Raw genomic sequence first — 19,433 nt, 5'->3', positions numbered from 1 at the left:
GTGAGGACTCTTTAAATATTCACTTTAGGCTTGCCTCTGATCCAAAGATCTGTCATTTTAGTCTGTGGGTACTGTTTTTCACTGTGATGTTTTGACTTCATAATCATACCGTGAGGGTTTTAGCTGTTGTTTTCCAGGTGAGTCTTCCACCCCCCCCCTCAAGTTCTGCTTCTGCCTCCTCATCCCTTCGTCAGATCCCAGGCACTGCTTTCTCACCCAGAGGAGGTACAGAGAGATCTGGGCACGGCAAGAGAGGCTGGAATTATTTTTGTGGTGGTCAGTGGCTCCTGAAAAAAATTAAATTATTTAAAGGCTTGTGCAGGGCAGGGAGGAGGGAACTAAGGTCACTGGTAGGAAGATAGAAGGATGCTGAGTGGTATAATGCAACTTGGTTTTCTTTCTCCTTTTCCTGACCTCAGTGGCTGCTGAGGAGGGAAAGTGGGATTGGCAGGAGGGCTCAGAGGAGGAGACAGGACTTAGCACCAAGGCACACTTTGGTGGGGGAGGGAAGCCTGGACCAGATACTGTTTTCTTCCCCTCCAAAGAGGAAATGCAGTAAGCAGAGCTGTGGATCTGAGTTTTTTCCTGTGCTTTCCTTCACTGTCAGGGACTGCTGCTGTAGAACTGCTCTAGGAAACCACTTTTGGTAAAAAGAAATCTTTCTGAAATATTTTCATTGGAAAGTTTGTATAGAGTTAAAACAGTCTAGTTATGCTGCTGTCACCACACTGTGTATGCAATACTGCTACAAGATAAATTGAGTGTTTTCATTACAATTCTCCCATCTTTTTTTCATAGCATTTATTCAAATGCTGCTGCAAGGACTTACTTCTTTAAGCTACTGCTTTGCAGTTACCAGCATATTTTATAGGCATGCTGCTGTTGGTTTTTCTAGTGCCCACCACCTCTATGATCACTAAGCTTTTCTTTTTTAGTACATAAACATAAGCTGTTGTATGACAGTGGCTGTTTTGTTTTCGTACTGGCTTTCTTCCTGATTGCTTTTTAGGTTTGAGATGCACTTGGTGTGGAGTGGCAGCTCTCACCAAGCCTGCTGACCTGGTGGAGGGCTCCTTTTTCAAGTATTGAGTCTGGCTGAAGAATGCAGAAGCACAATCTGATACTAAAAAGAGCAGCAGCTTGGCAGGAGCTGATAGCTTATCTAGTAATGAAAAAGAAGTTCCTTTTCTCTGGAACTTAAACTACGTGAATTTTGGATTCATGGTTTGCAGAAAAGATGTATAGCATGTGTGAAATTTCTTTTTTTAGGCAATAATGAATCAAACGGACAAAAATCAACAGGAAGTCCCATCATACCTTCATGATGAACCACCAGAAGGTATGTATTAGTTTTCATAATATGAAAGTAAATTTGCAGAAATCCATCAGAATTTCAGGAGTTCAGTGCTGTCTTTAAAAAATGGATCTGCAAGCTGAACACTTCAGTTTTCATACAAGTAACAAGCCTGGGATGGGATGGGCCTGGTTTATTGTTCACTTCTGCGTTATCCTGATTACAGTAAGGCAACCGAACATAACTCTGTAAACAGCTGTACTGATAAATCATAGAGAAGATGGGCAGATACTGAAGGACATAATTTGCAGATTAGTTTCTGGAGATGTGAATTGGTCCAACGGGTATTTATTTCAGCTGTTCATTATGTGAGATGGAAAGAGCCCAGCTTCAGTTTTGGACACCTTGCTGAGTTCATAGTGCTTGTGACTTTTAAACAAGATGTGTTTAAAAATACATGGAACCTCATTACTACTTTTGGAGACACTTTTAGATCATACAATTAACTGTAGCTCTAACTGTTGACTTATTCTTACGGTTTCATACAAACAGACACTTGACTTCATTAATGCAGTGGCTTCTCCTGAACCAAATGAATCTTAAATTGGTTATTACATCTGCAGAGGAAATACAGTTGCAAATGAGCAGAGTTCTCTTCCAGGCTGTGGAACAGCAGGACTGTGAAGAGTCCTGTTTGCATAACGTGCCTGGAAGCATAGTAGATCAAAAGCCATTCTTGGCACATAGGTTGTCTGTGTTCTGTCTCATCTTGCTTTAAGACCAAGTGTGTTGGATGTAGAGGTCGGCGAGTCCTGATTCCTCTTGTTTCATTGCTTTTCAGTTTATAATGACCCTTTAAAGCTCTGCTTCTTTGTTGGTGTAGCTGGTTTTTTTTCCCCCCTCAGCTTTTATATATTATATAACGGAACAATTTACTTCACTTGAACAACAGTATTATCCACTAACCGTAGCAGAAGGAGTTGAAGCAGAACAGCTCACTCTATTCTTAACAACTATTAGGCAGGAAACACAAGTACAAGATGAGAGGAAAGGGAGAAATAGATTTCCATGGCACAGTGGTTCTTGAGCTCTACTATACTTGAACTTGTTACAGTATCATGGTGTGAGGACAAAAATCATTCCTTTTAAGGTCTTGTGGGGTTGTCAAGATCCCAGACACATTTCTGAAAGCAAATGCCAGGTTGGAAACTATGCCCTAATGTGTCGTACCTTGAAGTCTTAATTCTTGAGGTGCCTTTTTTTTTTGCCTTAAAGATTTGAGTTGCAGTTTATATGTGTTAAACCTCACATACAGAAAATGAACAGTGGTCTGACTGGTTAACTACAACCGACTCTTTCTTGAGGAAGGCAGTAAAACAAGTGAGCATTTTTATCTTCCTAGAATATTCAGCAGGTTGTCCAGATTCAGAGCTGAGTCTGATCATCACTAGGTATTGCAAGGTTTTATTTAGAATTTGTGAACAATTGAGACTTATTTTCTTCTGCACAGTATCTTCTTTTAATATGACAATAACCAGTTTGAATCCGAAGTCTAAATAGAAGGAGAAAGTTAGGGTATTTAGAGGGAGTAGAATGAAACACAGCTTATCTTAATGGAAACTCCATCCTTGAAGAGTTTTTTTTCCTTTTGATTGTTTCATGTGCACTATTCAACATTTCAGTTAAAATATTGGAATACTGTTGAACATCCCTGCTTTAAATGTCATACAAGTCCTTCGTGTGCGATACGCTCACACCATTGTACAGAGATGGCCAAATGTGGACAGAAGGCTACCAGTTTAATGTTGGCAAGAAGATCGGCTGTCTGAACAGGCTGCCAAAAAAAATCCTTAGAGGAAAGGCTCAATTCCAAAACCAATCTGCTGTTTTTCATAAAGATAGGAATAGTTCAAATTTGTCCAAATAGCACTTGACAAATTTGGTGCCCAAAGGCTTTTAAAGAAATACATATGTAGGAGACGCTTTTGTGCTCGTGCTTTCTATGAGTAGTGTTATTCTAATGCTTTATTTTCTGCTTTGCAAGTGGCATCAACCTTTGCAACCTACATTCATTCAAACTCTTGTTTGCTGTTGGACTTTTTTCAGCAGGAAGTGGGCTGCAAGGTAGCGTGGTAGAACCAACCCCTGAACAGGCAACTTGAGTAATTTTTTCCCTAGACTTAGGAATGATCTGTTTCCAACCAATAAGAGAAAGAAGACCAGTGTGTATCCTAGAATAGAAATCAACTGTCAATAAAAACTCTGTGTGGCTGCGGGCATTTACTAGATCTAACAGACAATGCAAACAGGAATGAAATGGGAATGTGCCAGCCATCACCAGAAGTTATTAATACGCTGTCACAGTCAGTATTTACACTTGTGAAATAGAGTAGGTTTTGTCAAAGGATTAGCTACCTGAAGTAATGTGAAGAAAAGCATGTCAAGATTACTTTTGTGTGTTTCTTTCATTATTTTTTTGTTATCTATGATGGGTCCTTTCTTGCTAACATCAGGTCTCATTTACTGAAATCAGCTCTTAAAATTCAGTGTGATAAGTCTTTACTCCCATTCACCCTGATGATGGTGATCCAGTTGGGTGGAAGTGAAGCACTTTCTGACCAAATTTTTTACAAGGTGTGAAGGTCTGGTCACAAGAATACTCTGTTGCATAATACTAGACAATGGATTTTATACCAGGCTCTATATACTAATCTTTTGAGTGTGAAAGCTTTCTGTATGTAAATAGAAATTTTCATTTCTATTTATATGCTTGTGTTGGCAATGTAGTTTTGCTGGAGATGTCCAGGTTGCAAGCTACTGGCTGAGAATGAACCAGCAAGGGTATTACTTTGCTTTAAGTAAAAGGCTGTCATTTATGCTTCTAGTTTCCAGGACCCTTTCTGTCATCCATATCCATTTCTTAAGTAAGAAAGACTAGTGTAAACTGGAAGCATTGTTAGTATTTTTTTCTCCCTGAGCTACACTGTTCCTCTCTATGCTTTTATTTCTTTCTGCCAAACTTCTGAGGAATTCTCTTAGATGGCATCCCTCTCTTTTTTTTAATTATTGTTTTGGGCACACGTACAGGAACTCTGAACTTCACATTTTTTTAATGAATTCTGAGTCCTGGGTCAGTCCTGGCGTTATCACAAACTCATTGGAGGTGCATGGGAAGTTCTTCACCCTGGTTTTCATCTTCAAGTAGATGAGTGCTGGGAGGTGACTCTTGGAAACTGTCTTCTGCATGTGAGTTGTCAGCAGTCAGGTCAGTGGACAGAGAGACCTGTTCTGCTGGTTCTCCTAAGGCATGTCGCAGCGCAGAATGAATGCGTTGATAGGGGCTGGATATAGGTCTGGTGGATCTAGCTCTGCTTTTTCTTTTCCCCTGCCTCTCTAGATTTGTTGTACTCTTCAAAGCATGTTGCTTCAGCTGCTGACTCCCTCACCTTTTTATTTCACATTTGCTTCTTCACTAGCTGTGCCCACCATGGTCCCACTTGTTCTTTTCTTTGTTCCCCCTGTTGTTTTTCCCTAAGAAAAGGAAATGTATCTGTTAAATACACATATATTACCTACAGGTAGCTAGGGGGAAAAAAAAAAAGCAAACCAGCAGCTGGCTGTCTCTTGCCATGGTTTTCTTTGAAACTGTTTTAAAAAGTGTTTGGGGTTGGTGAGGAATTGACAAACAGGAACTGAAAAAATGCTTACCTGTACAATGTTGTGAAGACCAGAGACTTCTCAAAGCTCACACTGAAAATATCTTGCAGATAAACACATGTCAGGGTTAAGCTGGTTTATAGGTGCAGCGGGTGGTAATTTCTTGTGTGCTTAAATATGTTAACATACTGTTTCATCTTCCTGTTTCTTATCTGAAGATTAGATGACGTTTATGCAGTAGTGGGGCATGGAGTTGCAGTCTTGATTCCCTTTAGAGGCAAGGTGCATGTATCTCTAGGATTTTGAAGTCTATATTTAGAAATAGGATGCAATTGCTAAGCTATTAGAGGACTAAGTGGCTAATTCTGGGAGTCTTTCTATTACTTGTCTATTATTTTGAGGCGATCTAATAATACCATAATTATGAAACACGAATTGAGTTCTACAGCATATAGCAAGAAACTGCAAAATCCAGGTTAAACCTAACCTTAGAAAGAAAAAACATGTTTATGTGGTTGATAACATGCAGAAATCCTGTAGTTTGAGATTTGGTTTTGTGCGTCATCTTGGGAATTCTTTTGGGAGCCTGTAACTCTTGCTATTGTTAATGTCTTTGGGGACCACTTTTGGTATATAATAATCTTCATTTGAACGTATTTGGCCATTGGACTACTTTTTTTTTTTTGGAAGCCTTTTTGGAAGAAAATCAAATTTGTGTACACGATGAGGAAAGGAAGTGATACAGTGAAGAATTGGCATCAATTTTGTCCTTCCAACCCTCCTTTTGATCCCCCTAATTGCTCTCGTTTGTAACCTACTTTCTCTTTTTTGTGACTCTTGCACACAACCCTTGTAAACATATCTTGAAAACAGTAATTATTAAGGAAAGAAACAGCCTTGTCTCAAGGTGAGCTCTTTTCAAAGAACAGCTCTTTTTTTTAATAAACCTTTGGCTCTACTTTTCCAGGGAACTTTTTCTAGTCCTTCCTTAGAGATTTGAACAGCAAGATAGTGCTGCTGCTTTTTTGGGGTATGTCGTCCCCACAATGGGTTAACTCTGAGTATTAGGATGGGGGGAACAGGAGGGTTTCCCCCCATTAAAGTCCAGAAATGAGGCTAACTTGGCCATGAGACTTTCCAAGGTCTGGGAAGGTGGTGGTGCCTATGGACAGAGGACAGAAGTTCATCATGTAAGACTGTCTGGGAGCAATATGCCAGGTATTTGTAGGCTTAGTATTGACTTGTTTTTTAGAACATAGCATTGAGGTATGTCTCGCTGCAGCAAAGTGTCTTTTCTTATTTGGAACAATGGTATTGTGCAAGTATCCAAGAAGAGTAGTCTGCAAGGTAAATATGTGCTGCTCGCAATGTCTGTTAGGCTAAAAAGGGAAGTATTTACGAACAGCTTTGCATTTGAAAATGCTTTAATCATAGCACCATGATTGATTTGCTTCTTGTTTCCTCCCTCAGGTTCATTAAAAGACCACCCACAGCAACAGCCTGGCATGCTTTCTCGTGTGACTGGTGGCCTCTTCAGTGTCACAAAGGGAGCTGTTGGTGCCACGATTGGGGGTGTTGCTTGGATTGGAGGGAAGAGCTTGGAAATTACCAAAACAGCAGTCACATCTGTGCCTTCAATGGGAGTGGGGCTAGTCAAAGGAAGTGTTTCTGCTGTAGCTGGAGGTGTTACAGCTGTAGGATCTGCTGTTGCAAGTAAAGTGCCTTTAACAGGAAAGAAAAAGGATAAGTCTGACTAAACTCAAAACTGAGACATACTTGATTCTTCAGAATATTACATCAGCGGCATTAAAATCTGCTAAGATTTGGACCATGAGAAGCTGTGTGTCTTAGACACTTTATCTTCTAAAGAGCTGTGCAAGTAACTCAATTTCATCTGAAAAGGACAGAAGAAGCTTGGCTAGCACAGAATATGAAGACTTACTAGAGCCTAGATTGAAGCTTTGTATCTGGTGAAATGTTACACTTGGTAACTATAGGAGTGAGTAAGTGTATCTGAAGGGGTAATACATATTTGAATATTCATTTACTGTAAGTCTTTTGCAGTTTTGGCCTAAAATGTGAACATAAACTTGGTAGTCTCTGCCATACCATCAATATAATGAGATGCCATTTACTGTTCTCAGTGGTTTCCACATCCTCCTGCTAAGGATCCTTCAGCTGTGTAATGGCGTTGTTGGATGTACCCACATAGTTTCGTTTATGAAACTGTATTTGCAGGCAACCTGTAAACTGTCGTTGACTGTATTCTGCCCATGCGGACTGGAGCAACTAGAACTGGAGGTGTGCAGAAATTGGAAATGAGAGTGGGAGATAGAAGTGAGAAGGTTTGACAACATGGTAGAAGGGACCATAAAGAGTAAACTAACTTAATGCCTTATTAGGAAAAGTATCTTTTTACTAGGTGAAGCTGTGTAAAGAACTGTCCTGTCGTTTCAGTGCAGCTTACAGAATGAGCTTTAGATTCTCTTTATGAATCCCGATATCCAAAACCTTGTCAATTCTTACTGAAAACAAGATTGCTCCATCTCAGGTGTATTTAATGATATGCATCTATCTCCTGCAAGTGAAAACTTGCTTCTAATAAACTTCTTACAGACACTAGAAAAAATGATGGCTTAATGGAAAATGGCTGATGTTTGTGGTCATCTAGCACAACTGTCTGACTTGAAAGAAGTTCCTTGATGTAGTTGGAAACCACTGAAGAACTAGCAAAGCTGTTGTCTCAACTCCATGATGCGCCAGGTTAGCTTCTTGTTCTATTTAAGTAAATGCAAGAAATTTTTCACTACATCCTTTTCTCATACTTTGCATTTTGATTTTTTGAGTAAAATGCAACACTCTTTTATTTAAAATAAACAAAAAAAAGGTAGATAAGGCCTTACAAAAAAAAAAAAGAATTATCCAAGTAAATTGTATACTGACAGATTCCAAACATTGACACACCTCATACGGGAACATCTCTTGGTCTTCTGCAGTGAGTCAAAGTGCACTTGTAAGACACAGCTTGAGGTTGTCTTAAAATAGCTGTTGGTGATCTTTCTGTTTTGTGTACTGACTTTGCAAATAAGTAACCTCTTTGGAAGCCTATAGAAGGTGGCTGTGAATGTTGTGTATGCAGTATTTTCTAAAAACTTGTGCTCCTACAGAGAACTTTAAGCTTACTTTTTCAGTGGGTATGGTTGTATAAGGAGGATATGTAGGGAGACTTTAGAAATTAATAAAAACATATCACTTGATCACTTGTCTAAAACTTAAGTCCTATATTCATGGGTATTGAAAGTATACTATGTGGAAATTATGGTACAGTAGTCACCTAGTCTCTGAGCCATTGGTACTTCAACTTGCAGTCTGGAACAACTTTATTTCATATCAGTAATTGCTGTGTATGTTGGTAGTATGGTATTCATAAGCATGGGGATTTGGGGCAGTGGGGAGAGCAAAAACCTGGCAAACAGATTTATCTGTTCCTTTTGGTAGATGCTCCATTCTGCTGCAAGGGTGTAGTGAAGCAAGCTTATGCAACAAATGGAAGACTTGAACTGTTTTTTGTAGTTAGAAGCTAATCATATAGAATACAGTGTCGTTTAAGGATACCAGTTAACTCTAGAAATGAGCTAGCTTGGCTATCAAAGGCAATCTACCTGCAGCAAATAACTTAGTGTGGTCTGCTCCCCTGCAGTTTCCAATGTAGACACATCCCCAGAGTGCTACCACTGAACTCTACAAGTCACCTGTGTGGGAGAAGAGTGATATTTATGACACTCAACCAAACCCTTCCTAATCGTTTGCTGAAAACATAAATGTTGAACTGGTCATTCCCCTTTTTTAATGACATTCTTTAATTTTTTTATACTATGAAACTTGCTACAAAACAAGCGTGGTCTGAGATAAGCAATGTTACATCTGTAAAGAGCTGCCAACACTTCATTATGTTTTGTTCTTAACATATCCTGTAGCTATTACTTCTGAATCTTGTAACTGAAACACTTCAACATGTCATATGGTTTTAGTTTTCGAAAAGAGCTTTGTCCTATATCCTGCATATTTTCCATTCACTTACAAAACTTGCTTTGTCTTAAAAACTTGTTCCAGTTCTGTCCTGACACTTGTGAAACATTAAATTGTTGCTGTTTCAGACATTTGAAAGCCTCCTTAGTTAATTTGTGGAGAAAGGCATAACTTAGGTGTAAGTCTTCCCACAGTATCATGCCCCAGAGCATCTTTTATCCACATCTAAATAGTGCCAACCAGCTCTTAACAAAAACTGTAACTTCATAGTGGTGTTGGCTGTGCATAAACATAACACAAAACCCCTTCTACTTTTTTTTTTTCCCCCTGTGAACTGAGGCTTGGGGATACCCGCTTTTAAGATTATAGTGAGCTGAATGGAATATGGAACTGACATTTTCAAGGGGAGTGGGGTTGTTCTTGTGTTTTGGGATTGTTTTTGTGGTGGCTTTATTTTACTCACCTTTTCCTAACGTCCGTTTCAAAAAGGGAAATGTTTATCAAGACTACTTGTATGCCTGACTACTCAGTATGTAATGAAAGGCTGGTCTACAAGCTTTTCTGTGCCAGACTTAAACAGTGTAAACTGGTTCACATTCACTCTGAGTAACAGCAAGAAAGGAGGAAGCTGATGTTCGCAATACAATATTTTGGTAACTGGGAGCTTCCCTGAGATTTTATTATAAATGAATCCTGTGAAGAAGGGAGAAACAGGTCCCAGGCATAGAGTTATGCATGAAGGATTGAATGAATTTTGGTCTGCTGGTAGAGAAAAGGAGTCTTTCTGCTTATGCTTTTGTTTTGAAAGGGGAAGAGGAGAAATTGAAACATTCAGAAGTGAAAATGAGTTTGTGGTAACTCAGGCTGTGACTTGATTAAGGAAATATGTCACTTTCCAATTTTGTCCATTGCCACTGGAAGTACTGTAAGTGATGGGAATAAGCTGTTTCAGGAACTTTAAAAAGAGATACCTGTAGAAATGCTGAAACTAAATTTTCAGAGAAAATACTGTTCTAAGTCTTGGTTTCGTTTTCCTCCTAAACCACTGATCAGTTCTGTGGTTCAGCATTGCGGATGGTATTATGAATAGTTTCAGAGAGCTGAAATGCCCCCTTGTGTCTGAAGGGAAGGATGCTTTTGAATTCAAATAATATTGTGGTCTGCTTAATAGTTAAGCACTGAAGGACAGTTCAGAAGTGACAAAGGCAAGTTCCTGTGAAGTTTTAATGTGGCTGTCTTCCCAGATTCCTCTTCAAAATACTTTAGTGTTTTCTAAGAGTTGGCAAAGAAATGGCTTAGTAAGACAGCCTGACTCTTACTGTGCTGGTGATACATGCCCCTTCTTGAATTCTCGCCACTGTCACAAATGCTCCTACAAGAGCGCTATTTACACCCACAAGCTGCTGTCACGTCCGCACTTGCCTGCATGGCGGCGAGTTTAAGACCTTCAGCTGTTGAGATCTTGGCATTGCTCTAACCAGATGTTTCTAGCCCTTTCCAAGCTCGCAGCAGATAACATGGCAGGCTATATAAAATCATCTTGCAGCCCACTCTCTAAACAAGTAATTCAATACCAGCTTTCCTCAGCAATTTAAAACTTCTCCTTAAGAAAAGGAACCTTGGACTTGCTGCCAAAATGTCTGCTAAAAATGACCTTGGAAGAATGGCCCAGAGCGAGGGGCGGGTGTAACTGCTTTTTCTCCTGTCAAAAGGAAATCTGTATGCCACAGTTGCTTAGGAAAGCCTGTCTGAGAAATAAAATCATTGATGAGCCTAATTCTATTGAGATGATAATCAATGATGCTACTATTTTATATCATCCTTCACAGCTCATAAATGAAAATAAATAAAACCCCGAGAACTTACATGCTGTCAGATAGCTACTATTTTGAAAGCCAGCACTTCTCAACAATTACCATTCGGTGATACCTGAGAAGCAGTGTCACCCATATATTTAGAAACTGTGGCCGATGTCTGCAAATCTGGTAGTCATTTTTAATCACCAGTGGTTTACAGACTAGAGTTTTGTTACACCTAATATAAAAGCATGACTTTTTCCTTTCTCCTACAATCATTTGAGAATCACTTGAGTCTTTCCCGAGCCTTTTCTCTTCCTCAAGCCTCGCTAGGAGAGAAGAAATTAAGAACTAGACAACAGCAATAAATATATTTCCTTCTCCCCCAAACCTTGTGCAAAAGGGGTAAATTTTGACATCTCAGAAATGTAAAGGAGGTTGTCCTGTGGTTTCTTTGCATTATGGTTTGTACACAAACATACTAGGGCCTCACTGTAGCAGTCGCTAAATAAAAATACTCCGCCCTGCCCCCGTTCTCAGGCTCTGCTCTAGCTAGGCCCTCCCATCCATGAAGTCAAGCCTGCTGCAGTTCAGGATCCAGGAGCTAGAGCTACTTACTTCAGCAATAAGGAATGGAACTCCAAAACTGGAGTCTCCAAAAGTGAGTGAACCAGCGGGTTAATGAACAATGCCAGAATAATAACCCTCCTTTTCGCCTTCTCAGCTAAAGATTGTGCTAATCACTACCACAGGGTGGACTGTGCAATGACAGAGCTGAAAATCCAAAGCAGTTAATGCCCTGTTAGGCGAGGAAATGTAACAGAAACAAAAAACCATGTGAGGTACTCCCTAGGAAAAAAGTCAACCTTTATCATAACCTATGATATTATTCTATTATATTATTTGAAAGCATTAGAAAGATACAACTGTATAATGAAGTTGCGCCCAAGAGACCCAGTCCGGGACAAAGTACAGTGTAAGACTACAATCTGGTTAAGATTACTTTTGTTTCACCTCTTCTCAAAGAATCAACATCTTTTTTTCTTTGATAATTTTCTTTTGCATAGTTTAAAGTACAGCATCCAAATTAATCTTCAGTGTGTATAGGAGCAACAGGATTAAAAATTGGCCTCTCCTTCTTTGATTGTATCTTACCATAGTTAACTTCAAAATCTTTCTTAGTACCATTCAAGCTTTCTAGAGTTCCACTCTTTATATCGTACCCCAAAGCAGAGAGTTTTTTAATTCGGTACTGAACAATTTGTGTTGTCAACTCCAGCACCATCGGTGTCTCTCTAATTTGTGCTACAGAAATTCCTTCCTTCAGTAGTCCTTCAAGCCTTTCTTCCAAAACCGAAACAGAATAGTAGAGAAGGGCTGGGCATTTCAGCACTAGCTGTTTCAATTCTTGATCACTGCACTTAAAGACATTTTTGGAAAAAAGCATACTCTTCTGCATAGTGGTAGGAGTAAGTTGAAAAATAAAACCTTTAAGTTTGGACAGCAGCTGTAGGACTTCATCGTCAGTGAAACCATTCTTTTGGAGAAATTCCAAGTTCTCCTGGATTACGGTGGAGGTATTTAATAAAATAAATGGATTTTGGCTCAATAGCTTCAGTATCCAGATCTTCATATTTGCATCAGAACCTCCTAAACTTAAATAATTTCTTTGTAATGCCTCGATCATGTTTTTGTTTTTCTCAACAGGATTGTAGAAAACATTGGGTGCACTTGTCAAGAACCTGGTGATTATATTATTCTTAAGTCCCAACTCTTGAAAAAACAGTATATTTGCCTTCTGGTTCTCATGATATTCAGTAGTAAAAAAAGACTCTGGAAATTGCTCTATTAATTTAATCAACTGTTTTTCATTCTGGCATACTAATTGCCATAGAGCTCTCTGAGAGTTTATCTCTGCAGGGGTATGGAGAATTGCCTCTGGATAGCGTTCTAAAATGTTGGCTACAGCAGTCTCATCCGCTCCCATTTCTTGTAAGATACCAGAAATTTCTTTAACATAGGCCACATCCTGGAGAAGGACCCATTCCTTTACTCTTCGTATCTTCTTAATGTCGACTGATAATCTATAGAGACTCTCAATGGTTTTTTTATTTTCCTCTCTTGATTTTGTATCAGTTGTGTAAGTGGAATATACTGGGAAGCTTCTGTTTGCTACTTCAGCCCATATGGATGAAAAATTCAACCCTGGGTTATAGTATTGAGATCTTGTCAACAGAAGAGTAAATGTATCTTTGGCACCATAAGCGACTCCTCTAAACATTGTGGCATTCAGCCCTGTGGAGAATGAACAGCAACTTTAAGAAAACACATTTAAGGCACAAGTTATACCTCATAATGTTTTCAGAGACATTGATATTTAGACTGAGCTAGTGTAAGAAATTATTCTCAACAGTGGTTTTTGTTATTAGCACAAAATTCAGCTTCTGTGTGAAAGCAGGGCGGGGGGAAAATACTTTTGAAAGGTTAATGCTCTGACAGACGCCTCAAGGGAACAATAAAATGCAGACGCAAGAGACCTGATGTGCGGGCAGCACTCTGTCCATATAAATGCTTGCAGTCATCCAAGAACCAAACTGTCAGACATTCCTGCAGCTAACATTGTTCATTACATTACAGCTCACTCGTACGATATTAGAAGAATGTTTCATGCAATTTAATTTGTCAGTAATTCTACTAAATTAATTTTTTAAAAAAAGCTTAAATATCTTTCTTAACTCTTCTGAATGTATTTGCTTAACGCCTCAAGCATTGTTTGGAGCATGACTTGTTCCTTCATGTGTCAGAGACCCCCTTGGTGTTCCTTCAGTGGCAGTTCATAGGCTAACTGCAACATGAAGTCATTCTTGTTATAATCAAGGAAAAAAATCATCAAAACCTTTATGTACGTGTTTTTCACTGAGTCTGTTAACTCGGTTCTGAATAAGCACACTGGTATTTTGGGGGAGGAAGCAAGTACACTGTAACATCTTCAAGCCTTCACTTGCCTCTTCCATTCTTTACTACAGCTGCCCTTCGCACTAATGCCTTATTTCTGTCTCCAGGTCACTTCTGTCTTTGCCAGCCACACCCAGGAGGCAGAGAGTCCTCGTGGAATAGGTGCATGGCTGTGCTGGGGTCCACACAGCGACCATGGGGTAGCTGTGGGTAACCCCATACTCCACCTTTGCTCAAACTGACTGCCAGGTATCACCAATAGCATGTGTGATGCCACCTGCTCTGCAATGGCCATCGGGGCCGCAGCAGTCAAAGAAAGATACCGTCCAGTGTTATCTTTAACTTCCTAGGTGGTGTTTTCATAACAGCCTTTTGGAAGCACGAAGTGTGAAAGGGAGAACTGCTGGTCTGTGAAATACTGGCACAAACTGCTGCCGCTGGTTACACACTTGAAACTGCTCAAATTGAACATGAGGAAAAAAAAATACAATTTGTGCACGACAACTCTATTTATACAGTTGCTTTCACATCTCCCAAAGTATAACATGCTTCAAAAAGTACCTATATGAGCATTAAGTTAAATTAGTTTTGTCTTTTTTAGGGGAGAAAAGATTGTTATGATCACGCAGTGTATTCTCCTATGTAACAGACCAAGAAGCCTATTGCAGGAACAGCTATATGGGACCCCTAGAATCTTCTCTATAGTCCATCTTTTAAGAAACCACATGGTTTGTTTAGAGAACTTAACTGATAGAGCCTCTATCTAGTTGCCAGGTAAGGTTAAATATTTTCCAGGGGTAAAATACTTTTATCTCAAGAAAGTGTACCTTTGCTTTTAAGTTGATGTTTTTCAGCTTCTAAAAGCTGGACTCTTGTTATGTTACTACATCATAAACTAAAGGAGTAAGACATAAAAATAATTTCCCATGTGCAAGCTTATCTTATTAACAGAAGCTGTTTATTGGTAACTTGTTTTTTAGTATTATTTTTAGTCTCTGAGGCAAAATCTGATTGCCTCATGAAGCTGCTTGTGTCATAACCCCAAGGCTAATGACTTTATCTTCATCAACTTTGTGACTTGAGAAGTGCTATCGAGCAAGCTCCACCACAGAACAAGCCGTTTTTCCCAATAGCCCTGAAAGCTCTGTACGTATAGGTAAGTCACAAACTTCTCGTGTGCTGACTCTTCCATATCATAAAAAAGTGACTGTTTCACGGGGACTGCAAACTTAAGCCTGTCCTCCACAGGGAGTGACAGAACCTCCTGTGTCTGAGTACTCTGAGTAGTTCTACTGGATTTAGTGGGTCCAGTAGTAATGAAATCTCTGAAGGATTATGGCTTTCTTCATTAATACTTCGGCTCAGCTGGAAGCTGCCAGCAAAATAAAGTATCATTAAAATTGTTTGGGATGTTAGATGATACTTCCAAAGTACAAACTGGAAAAATAACTAACCATGACTTTTACTTCAATGTGTAATCCTGCTGTTAAACAAAATTGCCTTGTGAGTAATGCAGGCACTTAAAATACAGTCATTTTATCTATTATAGAGCTTTTAAAAAATTCTGATAAATTGTGCTCTTCCAAGATCTGACATGGAAATGATTGTTATGTTCACTTAAAAGAAGCTTTATGTTGTCTGAAGATGTTTGACATCATAGTCAATTTTTTCCTGTTGTTAGTGAGGCTCATCCATGCAGAAACAGAGTACTATAAAAGGAAGGAAAACTTTATTTGCAAAACTGCATTTTGACTGGGGTACTCAGGGGCCCTTGTAAAGCACTAAGCAAAATATAACATGCAAAATGAGATGAACAGATTTCAATGTCATAGTGTTCTATGGAAACTGAGAAGATGATGAAGAGTTATGATGTGATGTATTTGAGAGTCCACAGATGACAGCATCATGTTTCCAGGATATGTAACCTATTCCAATACTTCTCCAGTTCTCTTAAACCTCATGCTGGACTACTGTTCTAATACGCAGGACCCCACTGTAACTTTTTACATACTCATATTGCTGTGGTGATTGTAACGCAATTGAGAGATTAAGAAAAAAAAAACAGCCAGCTTACACGAGATGTTTGCTCTCGTTGCCAGCAGCACCCTCTTATCATCAGGTGTCCTAACAGCAATAAGGAAGTGATGTGAAGTAATCGAAGTTGTAAGTGGAAGCTGTATGTGATCCTGCTGGCTAGCACACTTGCAGTGACCTCTATCTACAGAGTAAAGGGGTGTTATGAGTTTTATTATTTAATGAGACTCCTATGTATATCTTCTATAGGAAATGGATACTAGGATCAACTGGCTGATTCATCCCTCATTTCATTCAGAAATTTTGCATTCCTGAATGTGTACTTTGAGACTCAAATCTCACTTCTTGAAAATTAGCAAACCAACCTCTTGCTTATGTTGTATTTTTCACAAAATCTTTCACTAAAGAGTGCACAGTATGACTACTACTGTATGCTGGTCACTACCATTCTCATTACAACAAACTGTAGCCAGGTCTTTGCAGGCTGTAGAGAATGAAATGAAACTGCTAAATGCCTAAATTGAATTTTGAATTAACCAGGAAGAGTAGGCATCTACCTAGCAGATGGCAATGTAGATAGTATTTGAATAGCTTGTGAAGAAATCCGGAGCAGTAACAGATTGCAGTTTTGCAGATTAATGCATATCAAGAGTAAGCAGTGACACTTTTGCACTTACAGACAAAAAATTATGCTTCTGCATTGCTAGTGGAAATCAGGTAAAGAAGGATTACAAGAATACACTAGACCAACATAAAGCTGTCTAGAAAAAAATATAGAGGATCCAAGGGTAATCCAGGTTGGAAGGGACCTCAAGAGCTCAAAGCAGGGTCAGCTATGGGAAAAAAACGAGCTGCTTTGTCCAGTCAGGTCTTGAAAACCTCCACGGACAGAGCCCGGCCACCATCCCTGGGCTGCCCGCTCTACTGCCTGACCAGTCGCATGGGGAAAAGGCTTTTCTGTCTACCTAGGAAAGGAAACATTCAAAAAAGGCTTGAGGAAGCATAGCACTGTTCAAGCCACAAGCCATCAAAGGGTGCTTTTAACATAGAGAAAACAGAAAGCTAGCCATCAATCACAGCCTGGTTGCCTACGCCCAGCCACCTGGACGATCCCTATCCGCACCCCACTTTCTCTCGAGTGGAAGGGCAAGGGACGGTGGCTTCCTGCAGCCAGGACGGGAGGCCCGGCAGGGCTCTCCCCATCCAGTCCCAGCCCTCGGCACCGCAGCTGGTTTCCACCATTAGTGCCGAAGTCCCTGGGCAGAGGCGTCACTCCCGGCCTACACAGAGGACTCGCGCCCAAGGGTTTCCTCCTCAACCACGCATCATTTAAAGAACATCTCCCCCCGTTTCTCTTCAGGCCGTCGTCATTGTTACAACATCGGACGCATCTGTCGTCCAAGCACGGGAGGCCAAATATAACGTCAGCCCGCCCGCTAACGGCGGGGCCGCGCCGAGGCCTCCCTCACCCGCCGGTGCTCGGCGGCCGCCGCTGAGGTACCCGCCACCGCCCCGCGCCCCCGGCCCCATGGCTGGCGCGAGGCGGCGGGAGCCGGCCGGGCCCGGCTCGCCCCCCCACGCCGCGTCTGACCTGCCTCGCCGCTGCCGCGCTGGGGCGTACCACCAGTGCCTGCCGGGGGGGGGAGCGGAGAGGGAGGATGTACCAATGTGGCGGTCGCGGCGGGGACGGGCGGGTGACAGTGAAGTACAGTTGTCATAGAGTCATAGAACCGTTACGGTTGGAAACGACCTTTAAAGGTCATCTAGCCCACCCTCCCCTGCCATGAGCAGGGACATCTTCAACTCGATCAGGTTGCTCAGAGCCCCATCCAACCTGACGTGGAATGTTTCCAGGATGGGGCATCTACCACCTCTACGGGCAACCTGGGCCAGTGTTTCCACCACCCTCAGTGTGAAAAATGTCTTCCGTAGATCTAGTCTAAATCTGCCCTCTTTTAGATTAAAGCCATTACCCCTTGTCCTACTGCTACAGGCCCTGCTAAAAAGTCTGTCCCCATCTTTCATACAGGCTCCTTTAAGTACTGGAAGGCTGCAGTAAAGTCTCCCCGGAGCCTTCTCCAGGCTGAACATCCCCAACTCTCTTCGCCTGTCCTCACAGGAGAGGTGTTCCCTCCCTCTGATCATTTTTGTGTCCCTCCTCTGGACCTGCTCCGACAGGTCCATGTCTTTCCTGAAGAAGGACTTTGCCATCCCACAGACGTGAGTCAAGTGTGCCGTAGTTCACGTCCTGGTGCGCTCGGTTCTTAACCGGTGTGGTTAACGGGCTTGCACAGTCTTTTCATGATGCAGTATCACCTGAGGTTCTTCCACTTGTTAAAATAGGCCTTGTAATGGTTAGGAATAGTTAAAGGAGGTTGGATTTAAGCAGCTTTCCAGAGAGAATTAGTATAGTAAATAAAGAAGAATCAAAATAATTTGAAAATCAATCATTTTGCAGTATTGTGACAGCAAAGAAATGAACGTCTGAAAATGAAGCTACTTGAGTGCCTGTGTTCGACAGGAAGCAGATTATCCTATTGATGCGGTAAGGGAAATGGTCTCTTTCTTGTATTTACCCAGAACTGCAGCTGAAATAGCGGTGCTAAGTGAGGCCTTGCGCCCTGTACAGCCCAACAGTTACCGTACACGCCGCCCACCAACTGAAGCCCTAGTGCTCCCGACGCCAAATGTACTAACCTCTGCCAAGACTCTGCTACCCTTTTTGAAAGCAGTACCCTGAAAAATCTCTTCAGGATCAAATTTGGATGAGAGGCAACACTGATGTGATGAGGGGAGGCTTGTCTTACATGGGTATATTTTCTTCCATATGATCACTGCACTTATTACAGAATAAAAGAATAAAATTCACATAGGTAGTCATTGGATTTACAATGTTTTGCTGATGGTGTTTCAGAAGTTAAATGAGCTGTGATGGTGAGAATCATCTTCCTCTAAATGTTTTCAGCCGTACCTACTTTACTTCCCTTCTAAACTTAGAGCAAGGAATCAGTAAAGACAGCATAAATGATTTCTAGACTAGAAGGATTTTTCTATGTGTGTTAGAATTTTTAAAACTAACTCTGGATTTGCACCATCACATCCTTCAGAGGGTGAAAATCAGTACTGTTCTCTCTGGGCACACTTCTTTTGTCAGCTATACTTTCAATACTCTGTATTAGATCTGTGAAAAAGATCTAATAAAAAGAACTGCTGTAGAAAGAAACCATGCTCTACGAACCCAGTTCATACTTGGTCATCTACATAACTGCTGTTTCAAGAACAGTTAACAAGGTTTGTGACTATAAATGACATACAACAAGGTATCTAAAAACATGGATCTAAGAAACACTTCTAATTTGTAATATGCAATGTATTGGATACTTGCTGCTTTATGTCTGAATTTTGTTATTCCATGCCTTCATGTGATCTTTTTTCCCTTCTAACTCCTCCCCACTCTCTTGATTTTTGTGATCCTGGTCTGGGCTAAATTAGCTAAATTAGCAATAATGTTCTTTTAAAAAGTTAAACAAGAGAACACAGCAGTGAGGTTTACTAGTATGAGTTTCTTGATTAACTGTGATTCTATTTTCTTTTTCTACTAACTTGGAGAGACTCTTCCCTTGAGATCTGACATTTTAATTAACATATTCTACATCTTCCTTACACTT

General features: G+C 40.6%; 2 protein-coding genes across 2 annotated transcripts; one reads left to right on the top strand and one right to left on the bottom strand.

Annotated features, from left to right (window-relative positions):
* Positions 1-1,275: 1,275 nt before the first annotated feature.
* Positions 1,276-6,708, top strand: TMEM263 (transmembrane protein 263; the record flags this gene model as incomplete). Its single annotated transcript, XM_082008104.1, has 2 exons — positions 1,276-1,339; positions 6,422-6,708. The coding sequence occupies 2 exons, from the start codon at positions 1,276-1,278 to the stop codon at positions 6,706-6,708; spliced, it is 351 nt and encodes a 116-aa protein (XP_081864230.1).
* Positions 6,709-11,863: 5,155 nt separating this feature from the next.
* On the bottom strand, positions 11,864-13,057 carry MTERF2 (mitochondrial transcription termination factor 2; the record flags this gene model as incomplete). The annotated part of the gene is made up of 1 exon (XM_081999276.1): positions 11,864-13,057. The coding sequence occupies one exon, from the start codon at positions 13,055-13,057 to the stop codon at positions 11,864-11,866; it is 1,194 nt and encodes a 397-aa protein (XP_081855402.1).
* Between the last annotated feature and the right edge of the window lie 6,376 nt (positions 13,058-19,433).

Source organism: Phaethon aethereus (genome assembly GCF_964289735.1).
Source record: "Phaethon aethereus genome assembly, chromosome: 1".
Taxonomy (NCBI): Eukaryota; Metazoa; Chordata; class Aves; order Phaethontiformes; family Phaethontidae; genus Phaethon; species Phaethon aethereus.
Note: the sequence above shows the minus strand (reverse complement) of the source record. Positions and strands in the feature narration are given on the sequence as shown.